Source organism: Gigantopelta aegis, chromosome 2 (genome assembly GCF_016097555.1).
Source record: "Gigantopelta aegis isolate Gae_Host chromosome 2, Gae_host_genome, whole genome shotgun sequence".
Lineage (NCBI taxonomy): Eukaryota > Metazoa > Mollusca > Gastropoda > Neomphalida > Peltospiridae > Gigantopelta > Gigantopelta aegis.
The window spans coordinates 31,876,308-31,903,983 of NC_054700.1; the positions used below are offsets into that span (position 1 = coordinate 31,876,308).

The 27,676-nt window shown below is 37.1% G+C and overlaps 1 protein-coding gene across 1 annotated transcript; it reads right to left on the minus strand.

The window, feature by feature from the left end:
* LOC121383792 (uncharacterized WD repeat-containing protein all2124-like) lies at positions 1-27,676 on the minus strand. Its single transcript, XM_041513892.1, has 21 exons — positions 27,468-27,676; positions 24,698-24,788; positions 23,593-23,677; positions 23,025-23,121; positions 20,729-20,837; positions 20,240-20,308; positions 19,835-19,903; positions 18,772-18,955; positions 14,018-14,111; positions 13,686-13,784; positions 13,202-13,292; positions 12,543-12,741; positions 11,662-11,755; positions 11,115-11,257; positions 9,990-10,115; positions 8,999-9,051; positions 7,829-7,930; positions 6,245-6,428; positions 5,312-5,427; positions 4,414-4,507; positions 1-3,848 (listed from the first exon to the last, which is right to left on the minus strand). The coding sequence occupies exons 1-21, from the start codon at positions 27,568-27,570 to the stop codon at positions 3,570-3,572; spliced, it is 2,481 nt and encodes an 826-aa protein (XP_041369826.1). The 5' UTR covers positions 27,571-27,676; the 3' UTR covers positions 1-3,569.

The window sequence follows — 27,676 nt, forward strand, 5'->3', positions numbered from 1 at the left end:
TTTGATACACAAATAGTTTATTACAGTAAAACAACTGGTCCAGTTACATTCTCATATCATTTTCTAAATTCAGATCGATGTCCAATGTAAAATCCATATAAGGTAGTAAAAGACTTCAGATCTTACTAAAACATTAGAAAAATATCACAAATTCAACAATAAACGAGTACGAGCGAATTTATACATCTTTGGCAATTCATTATAAAGTCTTTATTTTGGCAATATGTTTCAGAGAAGGTACAAGTAAATAATTCTTACGTGTACACCAATACCATCTCACTACTGCCCGAGTGTACTCTAGCCTGACCCGGTTTATACTTTGGGTCAAGGAATAGTGAGCTTAGTGAGAAAAACTGTCGGTTTCGATATTTCAGACAACTGAAGTTAGTTTGTTTTGAATAGAATAGATGTTTAACAACACCCCAACATAAAAAATACATCAGCTATTGGGTGTCAAACTATGGTAAAAGGCAAAACATCAAGAATTATTTATAAATCATCTGCTATAGGATGTCAAACATTTTTGGTAATTCTGACATATAGTAATCGGAGGAAACCCGCTACATTTTTCCATTAGCAGAACTTAAATGTCTGAATGTTTTTGTTACTAGGAAAGATTAACAGAAGAGTCCAAATGGACTAAGGAAATGGTAGGTGCTGCCCTGAAATGTTAAAGGCCTGTACCAGGGGTTGATGGGTGTGTGCATGTCCCATGGGAAATGTTAAAAACAATCCACCCCTCCCCACCCATACACATTAAGCCCTCTTGTCTAACAATATAAATGTCCTCTACTAAAAGATAACATTTCCCACAAAATATACCCTCCACTATTTCATCTGAAAATTAAAATTCTACATACATACCAAATGTTATTTAATGATATTTCACCTAGACGTGACACCTTGTTCGTTACCCTACCCTAAGAAATTTTATGCTAAGTTTTTAACCCAAGTTGAAACAATTTTGTAATCATTGTTCTTGACATTTTCTCTTTGTGGTTTTCAAATTCGGATCCTTTTTTGAAATCTCTATAATACTGATAGTGTCATGGCAAGTAATAGACATACATGTATATAGGACGTGAAAATACACATCCATGAATGTTTCAGGAAGCATGTATGATAAATGTCATGTTTTCTATGTAAAACGGGCAGTCTAGTCAGGTTTTCAATAACTACTATAAAGCACTCCTACTGAATTTCTCTGTTTTCATCCTAGCAGACGGTCAGTCATTTTAAACTGACCAATAGGGAAGCTCCATTTCCAATTTAATTTATAAAGAGTCTGCCTAAAGCCAATTTCCCTTTTTGAGACAGAAGAAGAAGGAAATGTTTTATTTAACAATGCACTCAACACATTTTATTTATGGTTATATGGCATCAGACATATGTTTAAGGACCACACAGATATTGAAGGAGGAAACCCGCTGTCGCCACTTCATGAGCTACTCTCTTTGATTAGCAGCAAGGGATCTTTTATATGCACCATCCCATAGACAGGATAGCACATACCACAGCCTTTGATGTACCAGTCATGGTGCACTAGCTGGAGTGAGTTTTTGGGAGTCAGTAGTATAATTACATAGGGTATGAAAAATAATAACATCACAACATAGGATAAAATTCTGTAATGGTAATAATTATCGCTAAAATCAAGCAGAATTAATTATATACTAGTACGTGTTATTATGGATTGCACATTAACTGCATAAATGTATAACATGAAGTGCATAATAAATAAACAGCACAAGAAATGATGGGTACAATGTATATGAATGATAAAAATTTACAAAAAAAGAAGCCAACTGATGTACAGTCAAACGTGCTCAAATCTATCAAAAGTCATCTATCTTTAAGAAGCCATGTCCGAAATTGTCTAATACAGCATAAATAGTATTTGGGGCCACCATATATAACGGGCATCTTTATCCCAGATTTCTACCATTATCTCATGTGGCCTAACATCATACTTTTCTTTATTTATCCCTCCACCTGTCTTATGACTCTCCTTATCAGGAGCAGATCTGAAATTGGTGGTGGGTTGGGGGAGGAGTATAGTCCCACCCTCGAGACAATACGCCCCTTTTTTTAAATGACACATCTTGAATCTATGAATAGTGTATCAAGTTTTCACTTCATGTTTAAATGTAGTTTTCATAACCTGGATGCTCTGGATTATTAGGATAAAACAGCCCGTTAATGATCTGGTAGATATCACACTCCTCCCCCACTGGCACTCCAAGAGAACCCACATGTAGTTCTGTCCATACTCACTATTCTCTGATATCATCTAATACAGTAAAAATGAAACTGTCCTAAGATATCTGTAAAGTTTTCCCCATTTATTAAAATCCTAAGCGAAGAAAAAACTTTGATGGTTTTCCTCTCACGAATATTTAACCTGGCCTCTCTCACTGTGCATTAATTACTTTCTCTCACTGTGCATAACCAAATTTCAATAAGAAACAGGAAAAAGAGAGAGAAACAAAACATGATTTCAACACACATTGAGCAACCAATCAAATTCTTTCTGCAGTGCACTGAGAAAAGCCACATCTATATAAAAGCCTCAGCTTGTATCATAAAAATACATGTATAAAGCTTAGAAAATTAACAATATCACAGATACAGATTTGGTGTCCAAAAAATATTTGGAAAAATACAATTAAAATGACCTGGCCATGTTTGGCCAACCGAAATGTGTGTAAAGATGACACAAGACATTTTTGTGTCGCATTGTGCGTTCGCCAATTCATACGTTAGTGTTAACTTGAATGATATGAAATTAATATTACTTGCAGATTATTTAAAGAAAAAAAAAACCTGTGGTTAATAATAAGACACATTTTGGTAACAATAACAAATATTAAATGTAGTGGCCATATTTTACCAACACATATTTGTGCTATGTTGACACAATAATATTTGGTTTAATTGTTCAACTTTGTTAGTTTGATAATTTAATTCATTTGTTTGTCCCACATATATTTGTATCTCACGTTTCAACTTTTCATTATTCATTGACCAATTTATCCACCTGTCAGTTCATCTGTCTGTCCAAAAGGTATATTTTAAGCAAGCACTTAAGATAAGTTTGTGATTAATATTCTAATTTTCTCAGTCCAATACCACAGTTAAATCTTTATCTATGACAGTATAAAAAAAAATATTTTTTTAAATACGACTTTCCACCACTTTACTGTAAAATGTGCTTTACTTTAGAGAACAATTAAAAGTCACTCTCATTTAGTAGTTTACACATTGAACTTTCTAAAAAGTCACTGTAACTGAGGGGTTAACACCAATCTACAATAAAATTTCACTATGATTTACGTCTTCATGCTCTGAGACGGATTTTTTTTTTAATAATTACTTTACTTCCAATCAGTGATAAACTAATGCCACTGTAATTTAAGCGTACACTCTGATCTACCAAAAAGTGATGGTAATTTCAGCATTTCGCACTTTGAGCAACAGAATATAACTGGTCACAGTCTGAGATCTCGTACTCATACACAGCCATTTACTAAAGAGACTAATATCACACTGCATGTCGTCAATCCATGACGCTAGTTTTCCTGTTTTATCTCGTAAATGTCTGGACTTTCGGCCTCCGTTTCCTGACTGACACTATTGTTACTCTTGTCACCAGTCTCAGTCTGGCAGTGCTCTCCCTTTTCGGGATCTTTCTTCTCGTCGTTAGCGTCCAGGTTGCCCCACACCACTTTAGAATCGTGTGGCACTTTCACCTTGTTGCCGGTTTTCGGCGACTCTTTTTGCTTGAAGCGGCGAACCTGTTTCCAGGCATTCCACACTCGAAATGTTTTGTCCCACGAACACGTGACGTACTGAAAAAAACAGTAGAGGACCCAATAAAGGAAGGAAACATTATTTTCATAACATCCCAACACACTGTGCAGTACACTGCAGCTGTTAAATGTCTGATGTATGATAATTATGACGTGTGATCTAGAGGAAGGAAAGAAAGGAAGAAATGTTTTCTTATGGACATATGGTTAAGGACCACACAGATAATGAGAGGGAAAACCCACTGCCGCCATGCAATTGGGTATTAATTCTTTACGATTAAAAGATCTTTTATATGCAGGATCCGACAGACAGGACAGTACATACAACTGCCTTTCTTACACCAGTTGTGGAGCACTGGCTGGAACGAGAAATAACCCAATGGATCCACCGACAGTATAAAATCACTTTGCCACACTATGCATTTTTATACAATTTGTGAATGTTATACATCGATAAATTCACAATGACAAACAATTCAAATATATATAATTATATATCTTGTTGGGAAGAAGAAGTGTTAAACACATTAAAGATTATGGTTTACAGTTCTAGTTAAAACTGTAAGAACATTAAAAAAAATAACTGCTTATTAACACTGCTAACCTGACTTCGTTCAGGAATGTGGATGATACTGCGCACAGAGTCTGAATGACCCACGTTGGTCTGGACTAGTCGATAACTCTCTGGTTCGTACACCCTGAACACAAACAGAAAAATAAAACCGATGACTGGTTAACAACATATACTGCTTTCTACATACTACTCTTAATTATTACACAAAACACATGTCTGGTTCGCACAGCCTGAACAGAAACAGAAAAATAACATGATTCATTAAGAACATGCACTGCTTACTGCACACTATTATTAGACAAGACAATATATGTTTGGTTTGCACACCTTGAATACACAGAAACATACTAAACATGTTTTTTAACATCTACAACTTAATAATAATAATAAATAATTATAGTAATAGATATGCTTTCAAGATAAGAAGTAAGGAGACAGACCTCAAGAAAAATAAAGAAAAAGTTGTATTTTATTGAAGGAGAAATACAGAAGCATGTTTTGGAACACTTTTTTTTTTTTTTTTTTTTACAAATACCAGCTTGTAAATTAATAACTTGCACAATAAATTTATAATAATTAAATTTTCATTACATTCATTACAAAACATCATCATCCCATTGGTCCAGGCATAGCAACGTCCGTTTGTTAATTTCTCAATGAAAATAAAAATAACTTCACCAAGGAATGTGAAACGTGATACCTCACTTTGTATTGGTACTTTGTCAGGTCAGGTCAGGTCATAGGGCTTTATGTGCACATTCAGAACAAGCTGTTGTAGCACACGCCTGTCCTGGGCACAAGAGCCAGCCTTGGCCGGCTCCTCCGTTCAGGACAGGAAACGTGTGGGTTGGGGGAGACGGAATTATATGTTCCGAATTTAATTATAATTTAATCATTTATTTAAAAAATGTAAAAAGAAATTTCGTACTTGATGGTTTCTTCCACTCCTGCGATTATAGCACCATTAACTTTATCTATACACATACAGCGGACATCTCCACGCACAGCCAACACCTGTTCACACTCAGTCAGGCCCGTCCCAGACTGAAATACAGAAAACACAAATAGACATTTAAGAACAAACACGGTCCCAGACTGAAATATAGACACAAAGACAATTAACATAACCAAGACCGGCCCATAGCCAACAACTGCCCCTCCCAGACTGAAATATAGACACAAAAACAATTAACATAACCAAGTAGGGCCCACAGCCAACACCTGCCCGTCCCAGACTGAAATATAGACACAAAAACAACATAACCAAGTAGGGCCCATAGTCAACGCCTGCCCGTCCCAGACTGAAATATGGAAAACAGAAATAACTAGAGCAGACCAAAATGACCAAATTCGTGATTTTGTTCTCTATGGATCAAAGAAGCTTCCCACCAAATTTAGTCGGAAATGGTCTAGTAAATTACAGTTTAAATGCATTTCTCTATACCATTCTAGTAAACTAACAGGAGACCCAACATTAATGAAATTCTCAACTTTGATAAATCATTTAAAGACCTTTACATATATGAAGACCTTTACATATATGAAGACCTTTACATATATGAAGACTATTTGGTCATAGCATTTCTGGAAGTAAAGAAGTAGATTTTTTTTAAAGTGGCTTAGTTTTGCCTTTTTAGGCCCCACCCTGGACTAAGATTTTTTTTTAATTAGCTTAATTTTTCCTGTCTCTCTCTCTGTCTCTCACTCTCTATGTTCTCTCTCACTCTCTGTCTCTCTCAGTTACAATCAAGGAATTTGTTTTTAAAACATTACATCCAAGTGGAAAAGACCTGTTTTACAGTAATTCAAAGTGGCCTGTATTAACCAGTCACCTGACTAAAGACGCCACTAATGGAATTACCCAAATTCTGACTGTTCCGTCTTCAGAACCTGTGACCCATTTTTTGGTTATTTTATTCCAGTGTACACAGGTGACGTCTCCTTCATGTCCGAGGAGTGTGCTGACCAAAACCATCTTCAACCCATCTGGGGAGAACGTCCGTATGTAGACCATCTTGTCACTTGAGGCATATGCAAATTCATTACTGGAATAAAACACAAGGCATATGCATAATCATTACTGAAATATAAAATAAGGTTTGTCTTGTTTAACGACACCACTAGAGCACATTGAAAGAAATGTTTTATTTAACGACGCACTCAACACATTTTATTTACAGTTATATGGCGTCAGACATATGGTTAAGGACCACATATATTTTGAGAGGAAACCCGCTGTCGCCACTACATGAGCTACTCTTTCCGATTAGCAGCAAGGGATCTTTTATTTGTGCTTCCCACAAGCAGGATAGCACAAACCATAGCCTTTGTTGAACCAGTTATGGATCACTGGTCGGTGCAAGTGGTTTACACCTACCCATTGAGCCTTGCGGAGCACTCAATCAGGGTATGGAGTCTGTATCTGGATTTAAAATCCCATGCCTCAACTGGGATCCGAACCCAGTACCTACCAGCCTGTAGACCGATGGCCTAACCACGACGCCACCGAGGCCGGCAGAGCACATTGATTTATTAATCATTGGCTATTGGATGTCAAACATTTGGTAATTTTGAAATATAGTCTTAGAGAGGAAATCTGCTACATTTTTCAATAATATGTCAAAGCATTGTGAAAACCCCCATCCAGAAAACTATATGTGGGACAGATGGATGGACAGACAGAGACAGACAGAGACAGACATTAGGACGGAGATGAAACATATAGTCCTCTCTGAACCGTGCAGTTTCAGAGGTACAACTTACATTAAATAAACACAATGACACTAGATTATTCGTCCACTGTTCAGTTTAGACGGTTAAATTTTCAGTTTAAAAGATGACTTGTCACCTGGAGTCTTTTGGAACACATCGTATCATCGGCCTTGCTCGGGTCTATTAATAAACACCATTTCTGAGCAAACGCTAAAGCATTCTAGCAACAGTTCCAAAATAAGCATGTGCATTCTGCATGATATGGACAAAAAACAAATTTAAAACGAACTGCATTGAATTGCTTCAAAACTAGTGCCAAGCCCAAATTTCTAGGTTTGTTTTGGACTACTTCAACACAAAAATACTTCATTTTGTATCAGACAAACTAACCGCTAATAGTTTGTGACTGTCAAAGCTTGACAAAATAACAAATTTGTACTGGACAGTGTCTGTGACTGACCACTTATTTCCAGGCTTGATGCATGAAATCATAATTATTGAATGTAATAATGTTTGACATTCATGGAAGTACGAAGCACAGAACCACCACACACACTTACGAATGAATGACTATGATTCTACGCCATTCATATAAGACATTGTCACATTCAATTCTTATAGAAACAATCATAAACAATGAACTAGGCCAATATGATTTTGTGGTAGTTACCCTACAAGTGTACCTGTGGTAATAGACTATTAAATGTGACGTCTTTCTCTAAACCCATCTTACTTGTCAGGGCTGTAGTCCATATCAAGGATGACGCCGTCGCAGGCGATGTCGAGCTTCTCGTTAAAGCGATCTACTATGGGGCTGCGGAAAGTGTCGTGCAATCTGGAACAAACAAACACAGCCTACACACGTCTGTCATTAACTTGATAATAACTCAAACTACAGGTGATTATAAAATAAAAAAGTGCCCGTTTTAAGAAAAAGTAAAACTGGTCATGATCATCTATTTGGATTGTGAGAAATATTTCTGCATACCAAGAGCAACATGGCACAGACAGTTGGCCCTGGACACGAGGCCACACAAAACCCATTATGATCATACATTGTATCTATTATGACATAAGAGAAATGATGGATTCTGCACGAGGCCACGCAAAACCCATTATGATCATACATTGTATCTATTATGACATAAGAGAAATGATGGATTCTGCACGAGGCCACACAAAACCCATTATGATCATACATTGTAGCTATTATGACATAAGGGAAATGATGGATTCTGCACGAGGCCACACAAAACCCATTATGATCATACATTGTATCTATTATGACATAAGGAAAATGATGGATTCTGCATGAGGCTATTCAAAACCCATTATGATATATTGTAGCCATTACAAAATAAGAAAAATGATGGATTCTGCATGAGGCTATGCAAAAGCCATTATGAAGAAAAGTTTGTTATCAATCATTGGCTATCGGATGTCAAACATTTGGTAATTGTTTTTTACTTGTAGTCTTAAAGGAAACCTGCTACCTTTTTCCATTAGCAGCAAGGGATCTTTTATATGCTCTTTCCCACAGACAGAACAACACATACCATGACCTTTGATATACCCGATCTGGTGGCACTGGTTGTGACAGAACATAATCCAAACAGAGAATGGGTCCACTGAGGTGGTTTGAACCTACGATGCATGCACCTCAGGCGAGTGCTCTACTGGCTGAGCTAGAACCTGCCCCCCCCCCCCCCCCCCCCCCCCCACCCCACCCCATTATGATGTTGGCTAAATAAGTGGAAGTAGAATGCTAATTCACATGACTGGCCAAAAGGCTACCAATCTGTCCCTGCTCTACACTTTGCAAAAGAGTGACTGTTCCAGAAGAACAAGATAGGATGACCTGAACAAAATAGTAAGTCTAACAATTAATAGCTGTTTTACTTACTCTCCATTCTCTAGATCCCAGATGCAAATTCTACTGTCCCACCCGGCACTGAGCTACAAAACAGAAGACGAAAAATGTCATGTCGCATACATGCACCATAAAAGTACTTGAAAACATAATACCCAAACCTATTTCTATGCCTATGTTGTTGTTTTTTTCCATTTGCAGATCAAGCACTAGACCGTAGGCAGTTATCTGCGGTGTCTATCCAGAACAGAAATTAAATACCAGTGTCAGAAAAGTGGCCTTAATCTTCTTCACTGAAGGAAGGAAGGTTTTATTTAACGACACATGGAACACATTTTCATTAAGAATATATGGCGTCAGACATATGATTAAGGACAACACAGCAAATGAGAGAGGAAATCCGCTGCTCACAAGCAATGGGCTACCCTTTCTGATTAGCAGCAAGGGATATTTTATATGCAGCATCCCACAGACAGGATAGTTGTGGAGCACTGGGTGGAACGAGAAATAGCCCAATGATCCCACCAACAGGGATCGATCCCAAACTGACCGCGCATCAGGCAAGTGCTTTACCACTGGTTTACATCCTGCCCCTTCTTTTTCACAGAGGTCAAAAAGACTACGGAGCTGGTATTGAACCCAGAACATATCAGCCATTAACCAGTGTGCCAGCATTGTCGGTTTCTTTGTAACAACAAAATGTACCAAAAGCAACGCCAAGGATAAAAAAATGAAGCATGGTGCAATGACTCTCAACTATCACACAATATGTCATGTCACATGATTTGACCTTTGTAGGCTCTGAGAACAGATGTTCTTTTATTCAAGGAGAACACCTGTATGGAATTTGGTAAAGTTAACACTCTTTGTTTCTAAGAAACCAAACTAAATGCAAAATTTAAGACACTAGATGACCTAAGCTGAAAATGTTACCAGTGTTTTCAAGTTAATTAATACTGATAATTAAAAAATCATTTGCAACAAATAAATTATTATTATTATTATTATCATTACTAGTACTTACCACATATGTTCTGTCAAAGCCATACTCTCGACCAATCACAACGAGACTTGTAACACTGCTGAGGTGTTCAGAAAACACATACCTGCAGATGAAACCTGCCACCCGATTGGTTACAGAGTCATTTTCCTGTGAAGAAATCACAAATAGCTTATTTTTAACTAACTAGCATAAGGTTTTAAGATAAATAGTTGCCAGTTAATAAATCTCTACATTATGGTTTATTTGAAAACATTTTTAAGTACATATCAATAAATAATGAGCAGGCATGAATGTAAGGGTTTGTGAAAGGGGGGGGGGGGGGGTGGCAAACATAGTAAGAGGTGTTTGAGCAGGCTTTTATTTTTGTTTTGATGTCGGCAACAAAAGGGGGTGGGACATGCAACCCCTCAGTGCCATCCTTGTATCCATGCCTGATGACAGTGTTTACAGAAACAATAAACGGTACCAAATGCAACAAATTAAATCTCATTCCACGATTCTCTTTAGTCACCTTCAAAACTCCATGCTAGAGCAACTTTTCTCTCTCAAAAATGTTGGTACTAAAGACCAAGACTCTTGCTTATGAAACTTTAGTCTACATTTCAATCTTTACTAAGTTTGGATGTTACATTTGTATAGCATTGCCATGACGTTAAAATCCCCAGGCATGTGATTTGGTATTCTTAAAAAAATCTGAAAATGTTCCATCATACAAAAGCACAGCGATTTCTTTGACTGGTCATCAGTCTTATATCGTGGTACACTGTCTACAGGTTAGCAAACAGCCATTAAGAAAATGGTTTAGTGGAAGTGCAATAATAAAATAAAAAACCCGAAAATAAAGGGAAATGACTTCTTTTTTTTAAAGCGGAATTCCGCTAAAATGCAGAAGAATCACATGCCTGAATCTCAGATTCTGTTAGAGTCTCAAGTCTTTAATGAACGAATGAATGAATGAATGAATGAATGAATGAATGGATGGATAAATGGATGGATGGATGGATGAATGAATGAATGAATGAAAGATCAATTAACGACATGAAAACTAAACCTCTGGCTACTGTATGTGAAGCAATAAATGTATGTAAATAAAACAATGAGCCGTGCAGTGGTCACTGAGCCCCACGCCTCTAGCTAAGTGAAGACCTGTGGTACTCGTTCAGGCAGCGTCTCCCGCAGCTCGGACTTGGTGTCCAGGAGGACGGAGTATTTGTCGACCAGCGTCTCCAGGTCAAGCGGCTTCATGTTCTTCAGGACCGCCACGGCCGACGTGTCGAATCCCCACACATCTGAAACAATGGTGACAAGATGTAAAGAAAAAACACAACCAATGGTAATGTGAATTGTCAAATTTGAAACCATGAATGCAGGCGCATGTGCAGGGGGATGGTTTCGGGAGTTGAAATCCCTCCCTGCTCAAGCAAATTTTATATTTTCTTCCCAATATATTTTCTGGGAAAGCATCACTCAACCCCAACCCTCATAACTTCGCTCTTCAGTCTACACAATACAATATAAATGAAGGTGCATGTGCAGAGGGAGGGTTTCAGGGACCGAAAGGCCTCCCTGCTCAAACTAATTTTATCTTTTCTTCAATATATTTCAATATACACGTACCTGAAATGTTTGAGGTTTTTTCCTAAAAGAAGACAGCCTATACCTACATGTACATGCAGCTGACTGTGATACTTACAAATGTTGCTGTCTTCCGAAGCCGCCAGAATGAAATCCAAGGACTCGACAAAGACAATCCTCAGAATCGTCGTGCTCGGATGTTTGGTGATCACCTAGAAGTAAGACACGGATCAATAAATGAAGTCACAGCTCCATAATTATTTTATTTTAATTTATTTTATTTTCATTGTTATATCTAAATGAACTTCAAGCAGGATGTATTAGGGATAAACATCAGCTATATGGGGTGTATGTTAAGGACAGAGGTTAATGGTTAGTGCAGGCTACTGGTTTTGATAGCCTAAAACTGGTGAGGCAGTTGGAGAAAAATACTTTAAAAAGCAGAAAATAAGTAGCTAGTAAAAACAAACCTGGACCAATAAGTCAATTTAATCTCTACTAAATGGTAAAATGAAGTATTTGTCGTATGCGAACTGACTCATGGCCAGACTGGTTTTCTACAGGTTTCCCTGACCATTTGGCCAGCTGTCGCTTATCTTCACACACACACACACACACACACACACACACACACACACACACACACACACACAAACATGCACACACATGCACACACACACACAGACACACACACATGCACACACACACATACACGCACGCACACATACACACACAAACACACACACACAGACACACACACAATCACACAGACACAGACACACACACAATCACACAGACACAGACACAATCTTCATAAACAATATATGTAGGTTTATTCTCTACTAACCAGTGGAATTAAAGATTATTGTAGACCTAATGGCTCATGGCCGGAACTGGTTTTCTTTATAGGTTTCCCTGACTGATTGGCCAGCCGTCTGCTTGTCTCCTACCCCCCCCCACTCCCTATATAAAAAATCAGTAGGTTTATTCTGTACTAACCGGTGGTATTAAAGCCTTGTTGAAGGCGTACTGACTGGCGGCGCGGCGTGCCATTTTCTGCCAGTTTGCCGTCGACCGACTGGTGAGATTTTTGTTTGTCTCCGATCTCACCTCCTGCTGCATCATGATCTGTCGAACACGACTCCCCGTACGCTTCTGTTTCTTTAATTTCGTGTCCGTCAACAGAAACGACTCCTTGCTGACAAAAAAAACAACCAACTCACAGTTAAGGTTTGTTTTGTTTAACAACACCACCAGAGCACATTGATTTATTAATCATCGGCTATTGGATGTCAAACATTTGTTAATTTTTAAATATAGTCTTAGAGAGGAAACCAGCAATATTTTTCAGTTAGCAGCTAGGGATCTTTTATATGCACTATCCCACAGATCGGATAGCACATACTATATGGCCTTTGATATACCAGTTGTACTGCACAGGCTCGAATGAGAAAAAGTCCAATGGTTTCATCGATAGAGATCAATCCTAGACTAACTATGTGTCAAGTGAGTGCTTTACCACTGAGCTACACCACCCTACCCCCCCCCCCCCCTCCAAATTTAAAAAATAAAATAAAAAAATAATGGAGGTTAGTACTCTACCAATGAACTGCATTCCATTACTTAAAACATAACATGGAAATCCCACAGCGACTTACCTGTACATGAAATTGTTAGATTGCATCCTTTCCCATTTGACGATCACGCCATCACTGTCACCACTAAACATCAGAATTGGAAATTTTGTAGCTGCAAAACAGAAAAAGATAATTATTGAAAGAAAGAAAAAAATATATCTAAAATAGAAAGAGAGTGGAGAGGCTGAATAGAAAGAGAGGGAGGGAGAGAGGTAGAGAGAAAGAGTGGGAGGAAGAGGAGAGAGAATGAGAGGGAGAAAAAGAGAGAGAGAGAGAGAGAGAGAGAGAGAGAGAGAGAGAGAGAGAGAGAGAGAGAGAGAGAGAGATACGCACACAGAGAGAGAGTGAGGGGAGGGATGGAGGTAGAGAGAGTGCAAGAGAGAAGGATGAAGAGGAGAGAGAGAGAGAGATGGAGGGAGGGAGAACGAGAAAAAGAAAAGCAAGATGGATGGATGCTATACTCAAGTACCTCAGTCTCTACTTTTATCTAAAACCAGCTACTCACTGTAACACAGGCAGTCAAGAGGCGTCTTGTATTTAACAGCTGTTATACAACCCGACGAGTTGTACTTCCACACGATCAGGTGTCGCCGGCTTGTTGATGCTATGACAGAAAAAAGTACTTCCAATGTTAAATAGCATGAAAAAAAACATTCAAGGCTTAATCAACATAAAAATAAATAAACATCACCAACATGTTCTAAAAACAAGATCAAAACATTATAAAGCCCCATAAACCTTTCAAAATAAAATAACAATGTATAATCTTATTGAAATAGTAGATTTAAAATAATGTTTACATGCAACTGAATGTCTGTATAAATTTATCTTTCTTACCAACCACTTGGTTTAACTCAGGAAAGAATTTCAACAACTGAAGCTCATATTTTTCATCTTCTTGCTGCTGAAAGGTGCCAATGAAATCAGAAACCTGGAAAGATAGGGCATACCCATTATTTAGTGTCAGATCAGAAACCCGGAATGATAGGGCATACCCATTATTTAGTGTCAGATCAGAAACCCGGAAAGATAGGGCATACCCATTATTTAGTGTCAGACCAGAAACCTGGAAAGATAGGGCATACCCATTATTTAGTGTCAAATCAGAAACCTGGAAAGATAGGGCATACCATTATTTAGTGTCAGATCAGAAACCTGGAAAGATAGGGCATACCCATTATTTAGTGTCAGATCAGAAACCTGGAAAGATAGGGCATACCCATTATTTTGTGTCAGCTATCATTTAAAGTTATTTTCGTGCATGTATTCAATTTTCTTGCATTTATAAACATATTCATACTTACATTCATTCATTCATTTATTTAGCTGACTAAAACTAAATAACCTTGAAATAAGCTTGGATGCACATTTTCAAAAATAAGTTGTCTTACAAGATAATAAATATTCTTTATTCACTTAAACACTGTAAGGTACAAAAACTATTGTTGACTTCCTTTCCTACAACAGCCTAGCTTCTATAAAACTCGTTCTGTAACCAATCCTGTCAGCTGTATATGACATAAATCCCTAGCAGACTGGGAAATAGCTCATCATTTGTTTGGGTGCTGCTTTGATGTGCGATAGCAGTGAACAGAACTCAACCCTGCAACTGCCACTCTCTGTGGCACTTTGTTTGCTGTACGTGGACTAATTTCATGATCCAGCCAGAGCAACAACGACATCCTCACCATGTATGTAACTTCTAGTAATGGCTTGTAGCATGTAATTTGTAGTTCTCACTTTTCAGCACAATTCTCATGCTGTATAACATAAAGTGTGCGACTAAAACCATGATTATGATTGAGTGGTTCTTGACATTAAAATTAATCGCAAGCTTTAAATGCTTACTGCACAGTCTTTGCCAGTAAATGGCGAGTGATCTCTCCAGCTCCCCTCCCCCCCCCCCCCCCCACTCGACTGGAAAGTTTTAGGAGAGCTGCAAATTGTTCACCTTGCAATAAATATTTTAATGAATTTCATTTGAATTTAAACCTCATATGATTGCTCGCCTGCCATCATTTAAGGAGAGTGATCTTCAGCTCAAGGTCACAGTCAGAACGCCATGCAGGGCTCACCCTGTTCATTGCCAGATTAGCCAATTGCTAATTTTTATACAAAATGACTACCAAATGTAGTCTTTGGTTAATAACATTTTGCTTAAATTAACCACATTTTAATAAATTTCAAGTAAATAACTCTACATTTCTGAAAAATGGCTAAACCAAACTTTGTTCCACCAATAAAAAATGTCGCTATGTGGTGGCAGCAGGTTTCTTCTCTCACTGTCACATATTTGCAAACATAGGGATGTCATTAACAGGCAGCAGCCAGCAATTTTTCACGGCCTTTTTAATAACTTGTCACTGGGTATAGCAGGGCTACGTCTGGCTCTCGCCAAATTCACCAATTGTGAATTTTTAAAGCAGTTGGTGAATTTTATTTTAATTTGGCGAAATAATTTCATGTAATAATTGACTTTTTTTAAATAACTGTCTATTTCTGTAATATTTATTTTAAGTTTAATAGTTAACTAGACAATTTGGCAAATGTCTCACCCAGAGCTAGCCCTGTATAGAATTACAAAGAATCAATGCCTCCCGATTGAATGTTGATACTGTACAATCTAATTTGTACATCTAGAGCTAGCCCTTTATAGAATTACAAAGAATCAATGCCTCCTGATTGAATGTTGATACTGTACAATCTAATTTGCACATCTAGAGCTAGCCCTTTATAGAATTACAAAGAATCAATGCCTCCCGATTGAATGTTGATATTGTACAATCTAATTTGCACATCTAGAGCTAGCCCTGTATAGAATTACAAAGAATCAATGCCTCCCGATTGAATGTTGATACTGTATAATCTAATTTGTACATCTAGAGCTAGCCCTGTATAGAATTACAAAGAATCAATGCCTCCCGATTGAATGTTGATACTGTACAATCTAATTTGCACATCTAGAGCTAGCCCTGTATAGAATTACAAAGAATCAATGCCTCCCGATTGAATGTTGATACTGTACAATCTAATTTGCACATCTAGAGCTAGCCCTGTATAGAATTACAAAGAATCAATGCCTCCTGATTGAATGTTGATACTGTACAATCTAATTTGCACATCTAGAGCTAGCCCTGTATAGAATTACAAAGAATCAATGCCTCCCGATTGAATGTTGATATTGTACAATCTAATTTGTACATCTAGAGCTAGCCCTGTATAGAATCACAAAGAATCAATGCCTCCCGATTGAATGTTGATACTGTACAATCTAATTTGTACATCTAGAGCTAGCCCTGTATAGAATTACAAAGAATCAATGCCTCCCGATTGAATGTTGATACTGTACAATCTAATTTGTACATCTAGAGCTAGCCCTGTATAGAATTACAAAGAATCAATGCCTCCCGATTGAATGTTGATACTGTACAATCTAATTTGTACATCTAGAGCTAGCCCTGTATAGAATTACAAAGAATCAATGCCTCCCGATTGAATGTTGATACTGTACAATCTAATTTGTACATCTAGAGCTAGCCCTGTATAGAATCACAAAGAATCAATGCCTCCCGATTGAATGTTGATACTGTATAATCTAATTTGTACATCTAGAGCTAGCCCTGTATAGAATTACAAAGAATCAATGCCTCCCGATTGAATGTTGATACTGTACAATCTAATTTGCACATCTAGAGCTAGCCCTGTATAGAATTACAAAGAATCAATGCCTCCCGATTGAATGTTGATACTGTACAATCTAATTTGCACATCTAGAGCTAGCCCTGTATAGAATTACAAAGAATCAATGCCTCCTGATTGAATGTTGATACTGTACAATCTAATTTGCACATCTAGAGCTAGCCCTGTATAGAATTACAAAGAATCAATGCCTCCCGATTGAATGTTGATATTGTACAATCTAATTTGTACATCTAGAGCTAGCCCTGTATAGAATCACAAAGAATCAATGCCTCCCGATTGAATGTTGATACTGTACAATCTAATTTGTACATCTAGAGCTAGCCCTGTATAGAATTACAAAGAATCAATGCCTCCCGATTGAATGTTGATACTGTACAATCTAATTTGTACATCTAGAGCTAGCCCTGTATAGAATTACAAAGAATCAATGCCTCCCGATTGAATGTTGATACTGTACAATCTAATTTGTACATCTAGAGCTAGCCCTGTATAGAATTACAAAGAATCAATGCCTCCCGATTGAATGTTGATACTGTACAATCTAATTTGTACATCTAGAGCTAGCCCTTTATAGAATTACAAAGAATCAATGCCTCCCGATTGAATGTTGATACTGTACAATCTAGTACATCTAGAGCTAGCCCTGTATAGAATTACAAAGAATCTATGCCTCCTGATTGAATGTTGATACTGTACAATCTAATTTGTACATCTAGAGCTAGCCCTTTATAGAATTACAAAGAATCAATGCCTCCCGATTGAATGTTGATACTGTACAATCTAATTTACACATCTAAAGCTAGCCCTGTATAGAATTACAAAGAATCAATGCCTCCCGATTGAATGTTGATACTGTACAATCTAATTTGTACATCTAAAGCTAGCCCTGTATAGAATTACAAAGAATCAATGCCTCCTGATTGAATGTTGATACTGTACAATCTAATTTGTACATCTAGAGCTAGCCCTTTATAGAATTACAAAGAATCAATGCCTCCTGATTGAATGTTGATACTGTACAATCTAATTTGCACATCTAAAGCTAGCCCTGTATAGAATTACAAAGAATCAATGCCTCCTGATTGAATGTTGATATTGTACAATCTAATTTGTACATCTAGAGCTAGCCCTGTATAGAATTACAAAGAATCAATGCCTCCTGATTGAATGTTGATACTGTACAATCTAATTTGTACATCTAGAGCTAGCCCTGTATAGAATTACAAAGAATCAATGCCTCCTGATTGAATGTTGATACTGTACAATCTAATTTGTACATCTACAGCTAGCCCTGTATAGAATTACAAAGAATCAATGCCTCCTGATTGCATGTTGATATTGTACATTCTAATTTGGACATCTAGAGCTATAGCCCTGTATAGAATTACAAAGAATCAATGCCTCCTGATTGAATGTTGATACTGTACAATCTAATTTGGACATCTAGAGCTAGCTCTGTATAGAATTACAAAGAATCAATGCCTCCTGATTGAATGTTGATACTGTACAATCTAGAGCTAGCCCTGTATAGAATTACAAAGAATCAATGCCTCCTGATTGAATGTTGATACTATACAATCTAATTTGCACATGCTGACAACCTTGTTACATATGTGTCTGGAAATATTGTTCCTGGTTAATATCTGCTCAGTATAATTATAGATAAACCAATGAAATCTCGTCATTCTTTGGCTTCCATATCAACCTGATTTTGTTGCATGATGTATTAATAGCCGGCTAATTTCATGTTCACCCGGTAATTTTATTCTTAGTGAGATCACTGAAACACCATACGTGTCCCACCACTAAACAAAGATTCCTTTCCTTTACTCAACATATGCACTTGTTTGAGGACAGGCAATGTTAAAAAGAAATATTATCGTACGTACATTCTCCCCCGACTTTGGATCATAGAGGACTGCATTGGTGAGTCCTCCAGCCACCCATATGGTTGTGTTGAGTGGCACGTAGCACACGCCCGACACGCTGGAAATAAAATTGTCCAACCTGTGCACCAGCTTCCCATCGATGGACCAAATCTTCACAGTCTTGTCAAAGGAACCTGTGAGAATCCTGCAGAGAACAAAATCACATTGGATATTTACATTAGAAGACTGAGAGAGATGTTTGCTTGATGGAAATATGTTTGAAAGAAAAGACGAAATAAGACGTTTTTCAAATAAACTACGGTACTAATTATACAAGTCGAGTAGAATGGCGTTGGCACCTAGAACTGACCTATATCCAGATCTGATACATTCTCTGATTGTGTAGTAATTATAATGTACTCTTTACATGATGTACTTTGTCGTACATGTCTCATATATTTATTTAATAAATTGTATATTTATATATTAACCATAGTGTTTGTTGTTGTAAATAGTACTTTTTAAAAATGAGTTTTCCATCGTTTCTGCAACTGGAAGTCATGAAACAGAGTGTGTGTGTGTGTGTGTGTGAGGTATATATATACACACACAGAGAGAGAGACAAACTTTCCTGTCATGGACGGAGGAGCCGGCCAAGGCCGGCTCTTGTGCCCACGACAGGCGTGCACTACAACAGCTTGTTCTGAATGTGCACGTAAAACCCTATGACATGACATGACATGAGAGACAAGCAGACAGACAGACAGAGAGAGAGAGAGAGAGAGAGAGAGAGAGAGAGAGAGAGAGAGAGAGAGAGAGAGAGAGAGAGAGAGAGAGAGAGAGAGAGAGAGAGAGAGAGAGGGACAGAGACAGAGACAGAGAGAGAGGAGAAAGTGAGAAAGTGAGAAGGGAGGGATGAAGGGGAGGGAGAAACATGTACACAGAGAAATAGAGAGAGAGAAAGAGAGAGGGGGAGAAGGAGAGAGAGAAGAAAATGGCATTTTATACTGATGTAATTTTGTGTCTTGTTAAAATAAAATATAAAAATGCTCTTAGACTAATATTATTTTGTAACATGTCATACCACATGGAATTTTCTGCATCCCGCCCCAACACTAGACAGGATATACCAGCCTCATGGGCTTGTGGGTTTCTGAAATAAAAACACAGCGTTTGACATAAAACACATAGATCCATACATCTATAATGATCAAAGGAAAGACTCTTATGTTTGATGATGTCATAGTGACATTTTAATCATGAACTACTAAATATACAATTTAAAAGTAATTCAGGTATTTGGTGTAGGTCATGGTAGATGGATCTTCAGCTTTTAAAAAACAAAACACAATGACCATAGCCTTTAAAAAAGATCTAAATGCAAAACTTGATGCTGTTGCTGCCAACAGTGTAAAAGTAAACCCTGAATATTGTCTGCTGAGATGAGTCACAACTGGGTGGAAAATAGAAAACATCGGTGGAAACTTACATGAAAATGGGTTCCAGACCGTTGTCTCCGGTGTAAGACGAATCATAAATCACAAGCTTTCTATCATAACTACAAGTAAAAAAAAACAAAAGACAAAAAAAATATATACATGTATTTAATTTTGAATCTCTTATACATTGTGAAAAAGATCATTAGTAAGGTATAGTTCTATTAATTGAAAAAAAAAAGGATGAAACGGAAATTAATTAAATACTTTTTTAAACCTGCATCATGACTGCCTACAGGTGCAACTATCACTGATGTTTTACTGAGCTAAGACTTACAGACTGAGAGAAATGGAGCTAAAAAAAAAAAAAAGGGATACTGTCAAACAGGAACATCAATATCTCACCTTCGACTTCGCTGAGGCAAAATAGTTAACTAACAATATTAGAAACATGGAGATCCACAACATATCCATATATAGCATGTAGACAAAACTAAGAAGTTACTATGGACTGATAATATCTAGTTGGAGAAATTTTTTACCCAGCAGAGTAGGTGCGTGACTCATAGCAGACAATATTGCGAACAAGATCAGTGTGTTCGGTAGCAACATACAGCATGTGGTGGTCGATAAAATGGCCGCATTCTCGTCCTGGAAAAAACAACAAGAAGAGAGCATACAAGTGAGAATATCGGTGATAAAAATAAAAAACATTTTATTGTCAGTGTATAAATAAATGAATGACAATTAAGGCTGTTGCCAGGACACCAGGGTGAAAACTGGAAGATGTTGCCTTCATAATTCACCACCAGGCCACAAGCTTATAAAATGTTTGAATGAATGAATGAATGTTTAACGACACCCCAGCACAAAAATATATCGGCTATTGGGTGTCACACAATGGTATAAAATCTTTAGTCTAGACTCAAGACTGACATACCTTCAAACTGCATGTGTGTGACATCAGTAAATACTGGAGTCTAGACCCAAGACTGACATACTTTCAAACTGCATGCGAGCGACATCAGTAAATACTGGAGTCTAGACCCAAGACTGACATACTTTCAAACTGCATGCGAGCGACATCAGTAAATACTGGAGTCTAGACCCAAGACTGACATACTTTCAAACTGCATGCGAACGACATCAGTTAAGACTGGAGTCTAGACCCAAGACTGACATACTTTCAAACTGCATGCGAGCAACATCAGTAAAGACTGGAGTCTAGACCCAAGACTGACATACTTTCAAACTGCATGCGAGCAACATCAGTAAAGACTGGAGTCTAGACCCAAGACTGACAACTTTCAAACTGCATGCGTGCGACATCAGTAAAGACTGGAGTCTAATATTTTATAGGCACAGATCCTGCTCTAACTTAGAATGAGTACTCAGCATCATGGTCAAAATGTAAGACCACTACACTGACTTCAACCCCAGACCACCAACAATGTTCTTGACAGAAAGCTTTAATAACGACAGTGAGTACACACGCAGGACAGAATGCCTGAACCGTCACTAGATATAAACATAACCAATGAAAATGAATAAAGGAGACAGGTGATAAAGTGAGAGCAACTGAAACTAGTCTTGATATTTGGTACGTCCAGTAGAAAACCCTCTCGACAAATCATCTGTTTATTCTGTGAAGGGTCGAGGAAAACATTCTCCCATCTCCCTCAAGGCTTCATTTCTGTAACAACAGAAACTATTAACTATTGATGTTAGAAAGAAAGTTTTATTTAATGATGCATTGAACATATTTTATTTACTATTTTATGGTGTCAGACATACGGTCAAACAGTACACAGATAATGAGAGAGGAAACTGTTTCTGCCACTCCATAATTAGCAGCAAGAGATATTTTATATGTACCATCACACAGACATGACAGAACACATTGCCTTTGTTACACCACAACTTTATGGAGCACTGGCTGGAACAAGAAATAGCCCACTTGGCCTACTGATAGGGATTAATCCTTGATAGACCGGGCACGTACTGCCCCCTACCAATTAACCATATTTGACCGGAAATAAGCCCAAGGGACCAAGACAACTCATCATGTACTTAGCATGGGGTGAGCTTATTTCCAGATATTTGGGAAGATTTCTTCACAGCTATTCAACCAATCCAGAAAAGGTTAGTCTTTGTATAACCACTAAAACTGTACTGTCCACGCCTTCTTACAGCTATATAGTTGTCAATCTATGTCATTGTAACTGTTCATCAACCAATAAGAACAAAGTATTTATGCTACTTAGAATTAACACTTGTCTTGATTAAAGCATGCCCCACTTGCAGTTTTAGAAATAAACATTGGTTTTAGTTCAGACCTGGGCTAAGAGGCACTGCTCACATGAAATTGCAAACAGCGTTACACACTGTTAAGACTGCTAAATCTCACTGGTGGTAATAAGATGTTGTTGCATTTGTCTTTAATTGTTTGTGATAGTGTTCCTACAGGAGGTTTAACCTTTTAAATGAACTTCGAGCAAACTTGCATTTTCATTTTATTTACTGTGGTAAGAGGCCTTGTACATTGCCAAATTAGCCAATTGCTATTTTTTATACAAAGAGGCTACAACATTTAGTCTTGGGCTAACAAAATATTCCTTAAATTAACCACATTTTAAGTTTCAAGGAAATACTCTATAAATCTGAAAATTGGCTAAACCAAATTGATTCCGGTGAGAGCCCTGATAAAACAGGGGTGGTGGGGGTGGGTTGTTATTTACAAATAATGGCTTAATTTCTTACATGCCTTCAAAAAGAAGGGGGCTTATTCCACGACATGGGCCAATTTTGGGCCAAATATGGTAAGAACAATGTACTAACTTTCATCCATGTTGTACACTCTGATTCCACCATTGACCCCACACACGAGCTGAGTTCTACGTGGGTTGATGGCCATGCAGTAGATTGGTATTCCCATCTAGAAATAAAACACACAGTCCAGCAGTCTGCCCAAGTAACAGCCTCATAAATGAATGGTACACGGTACTTCTGTGAAACATGATGAATCGAGGTGTGGAAAATAAACACATTTTTACTTGATCTAAAACTGACAAGTGTTGCAAACTTATGTGGGTGTTTTTAGAAACCTATTACAAAATAAAACAAAACTTCTCTTAATTATTTGGGCACTTTAGTTATCAGCAGAAGACAAAAGAAAAAAAAGAAGAAAAAAACCTAAACAAAACGAGAGAGAGAGAGAGAGAGAGAGAGAGAGAGAGAGAGAGAGAGAGAGAGAGAGAGAGAGAGAGAGAGAGAGAGAGAGAGAGAGAGAGAGAGAGAGAGAGAGAGAGAGAGAGAGAGAGAGACAGAGAGACAGAGGCAGATACAGAGGCAGAGACAGAGGAAGGGAGAGAGAGAGAAAGAGGGGGAAGAAAAAAAAGCAACAAACCTTAATTTTATCCTGAAGTCCTCCAGAGCCCCAGGCCATAATGAAGCCATCATTTGAAGCTGATAACATAACTTTAGCATTCATCCTGTGAAAAGACAGATGATGGTACATACGTGTGAGTGCGTGCGTCCATGTGTGTGTGTGTGTGCGTGTGTGTGTGTGTGTGTGTGTATACACATGTACATAAGTTAACACATTTTGAGCATAAAACTAACATTCTGTTGTTATACTAACTTTATATTTAGCTTTGTTTAATAGAATAGTTAATTTTTTACACCACAACTATGTATTAAACATATTTATTATATAAACTTTAGTGAAATATCTTAAAATATTAGTGAAATAAAAGGGTTATCAGTCTCTCAGTAACGATAACACATTTTAGAGTGAAAATTTCACTATTTCACTTTAAATTGTGTTATCGTCACTGTAGAAAGTGTTATCTTCACTAAGAAAGCCAGAACTATTTTGCTGCTGGCTTTTAAAAAATAAAGGTAAATTTCACTATTTCACTTTAAATTGTGTTATCGTCACTGTAGAAAGTGTTATCTTCAGTGTAAGAAAGCCAGAACTATTTTGCTGCTGGCATTTAAAAAATAAAGATAAATTGCCAAAAGTTATACAATGTATTATAAATAAAATAAAAAAATGTTTGGTCAAATATGATTTATATCTCATCGAGTGAAGTTTGCAATCATATCACACTCGTCGTGCAAGTGCGACTCATGAGATATGATTGCAAACTTCACTCGATGAGATATAAATCATATTTGACAAAAAACATGAAATATTCTCTATATATTACATGTACTATTTTGGGTGTGAAATGTCCTGTTATCATACATGTAGGCTGTGTAGCTAATCTAATCTGACCTTTTTCAGATTTTTACCACCAAAAAAAAGATACCTGGCAACGTTAAATATACTGATGCATCATGATAATAATTTATTGCTCCCATAAAATATATCATTCAATATCAAAGAGCAGTTTAATAATTAATAATATAAACTGAAAAAAAACAAAAGCACTGATTTATAAATGCATTATGTATTATTTACTGCTGCTCAAGTTTATATAGCTGCTAATTTGAATTAAAATTTTTACCAAAATATAAAGTCAGTGACCCATCCAGTATGTTCAGTGGCAGATTGAAGTAATTTGCCAGTCTCAGCTTCATATATTTTCATAACTCCATCTAAAAATAAATATAGGGTGGGTTTTTTAAAATAAATGGATTGATATTACAACATGCATGTACTGTATGCATAAAACATTTCTGCTAGTAACATATATTATGTAAATTGCTTCACAGGATCTTATTTCTTGTTCAAGTGTATTATTAAAGAGATAAATTAATGTATACAAGAAGAGTTTTTTCTCTGTTACCACCTCTTGCTTTACAAATGTGTATTATGTTAGCAAAAGAAAGACATAAATAGAGGAATTGCTTGATTGCCAATACTGAAAATAAATAATTTTATTGTTAAAAAAAGATAAAAAAAGAAAAAAAGATGCATGTTAAAATTAAAATGTTCACTTTATTTGCTATCCCAACATAAGTGGTGTATGGATGTGTAGTGAATACAAATATATGCCATTAGGTGGTTACTAACAGGAATAAGGTAGGCCACTGGCATGTTCTTTATTGTATTCTATGGCATACATCTAAAGGCATGTACCGTATTGTTCCTATTTGTAGCGCCCCCTCTAATATAAGCGCCCCCTATGATCACGAGAAATGTATCATGAAACGGTACCCATAAAATAGTAAAACTGGCTTACCTGACTGCCGACTTGCAATGATTATAATCGGTTAACAAATAAAATCCAAACAGGTGAAGCACTACGACACTAGTATGGGCGAACAGTATGTCACACATGTCGTTTATCAAATGTATGTCGCTGTTATCTCCACGCAGAATGAACGCACGACACTCCATTAACGCTTTTCAAAACCGGAAGTACAAACATACCGGTAGGTATTTACACCGACACCGTATATGCCTACGTGCACAGTACCATGTATTTCGATAAATCAGCTGACGATGTACGGTATGCTACGTCATTTCAACAAGAAAACGTCACTGGTGGAGTGACTCGGCGACAAAGCTTTTGATGTCTCAGCGAGCCAGACGCATTGACAGTTTGATACGAGGATTTTTCACACGTATTACGAAACGTGTTCTAGTACTCTAATTACCGCGCCCCCTTTGTGTTTTGCATCGCGCCCGGGCGCTACAAATAGGAACAATATGGTATGTAACAAATATACTCAGTGGCAAATAAGAGTACGATACATATTATGAATGAGCTAGTGACAAATATGAATTATTCAAAGATTAACAAATAAACAAAAATTAAATAAAAAACTGAACATTTAACAACATCATTAAAGCATCAACTTCATTACAATGGTGATTTATGTGCATGTGTACATGTATGTGTTGTTACTTTTAGTGTTGTCACTGTTTGAAAATTAGTGGAAGAGCAGCACCAGTAATAAAGATATGTCCCTAACTGATCCCCCATTTATTATATAGTCTGTTATCGATTTGCTGTTGCTGTTGATATTGTCACTGTCATCTTCTAGCTTAAGTGCTTCACGTTTATATGGATAGCGCTGGAGCAATCATTGATTTTAACTACCAAACGGTGTCTAAAATCCAACACCAGTGACTTCTGTGTGATAATTTTTTAGTTCACTCATGCAATTAAAGTTAAATGTTGAGGATGACCAGTCAATAGAAACGCAACTAGAAGAAATCTGACATCCCTATCCAAAACACAGTGTTGAATAGGGGAAATGGGTTTCTTGTAAAATTTGTATTAGTTACAAACTCTGTGCAGTTCTTCACATCTGAGGTCCATAATCATGCATGCATGTGTAAGCACACATTAATTTCATCCCAGGAGCATTTTTTATTGTCCACCTAAAATATGGTAACAGTGTGCCTCTTGCTGGCTGGTTGAACAGACACTTATTTAGTCCTTGGTTTTTGAAAATTATAGGCAAGTGGAAAATCGCACACCTTAATATGCTAAGGCAAGTGAAAAATCACTCTCCACAATAAATAAAATAGGCAGTGTAGCTCCGATTAGATTTTGACTGGTACATCTACAAAATTGTCTATTAAACCAGTATTTCCCGATTTGTTTAACAAAGAGAAATACCAGTTTAATGACTGCATGGAAACCACTGCCATGTTTTTAATTTTTATTGTTTTAATAAAAGGACCTTCCTATCAGCTAAATGAGCTATGAAAACTGTTGAATTTTGTAAACAGTGGGAAAAAATATACCCATCTATTTTACATGTGCCATTTGTTAAGTGTAACGTGCGCTGTTTTTCACACTCATCAGATTGAAATTATGTGCGTTGTACTAGCACGATCGCACCTTAAAAAGCAAGGTCTGTTATTTAACCTCAGCCAGCCCCAATGTGTGATACATCCTTTAGTTTTTATTATTGTTACTGCAAGTTTTGATCATTTACACTTAAGTTTGTGCTATTCAAAGAGTTGGGTTTTTTTTGGGTCAACATGTGCATCCTAAACTCAATACATGTTTTGTTACGCAAATCACTCGCCTGGAGTTTGTTATTCTCATGTGTGAACTTGAAAATGATTGACCGTTTCACATGTTGGTCCATGTACCCTTTTCCCCTTAGTCCCACCTCCTCCCCCACAAAAACCAAAACAAACGATTCCTGGATCTGCCCTTATGTTTATTTTATCTACAGCAGCCCTACTCCAATTGGTTGTCAGTCTTTAGTTTAAACTCTAGTTACGCTCCAGCCATATTCTTACATATAACTGTTAGAAGAACCATTTTTATGTAGTGAATGATTTGTTTTGAAAATGCTATGCATTTCTACCTTCACATCCTATAAAAAGTTCACGACGAATAGGATTATAACCCAACGATGTTATCGTTCGTCCGTGGGTTTCACGGATGACAAACTGTTTTTCCATTGCCATATTTAGAGTAGTTATTGTTTATGTCATAAGTAGTAAATATTAAACGTTTGAAATATCACATTTAATTAAAATTTGTGTGTGAAACTCAATTTGTCCAACGGTGGCC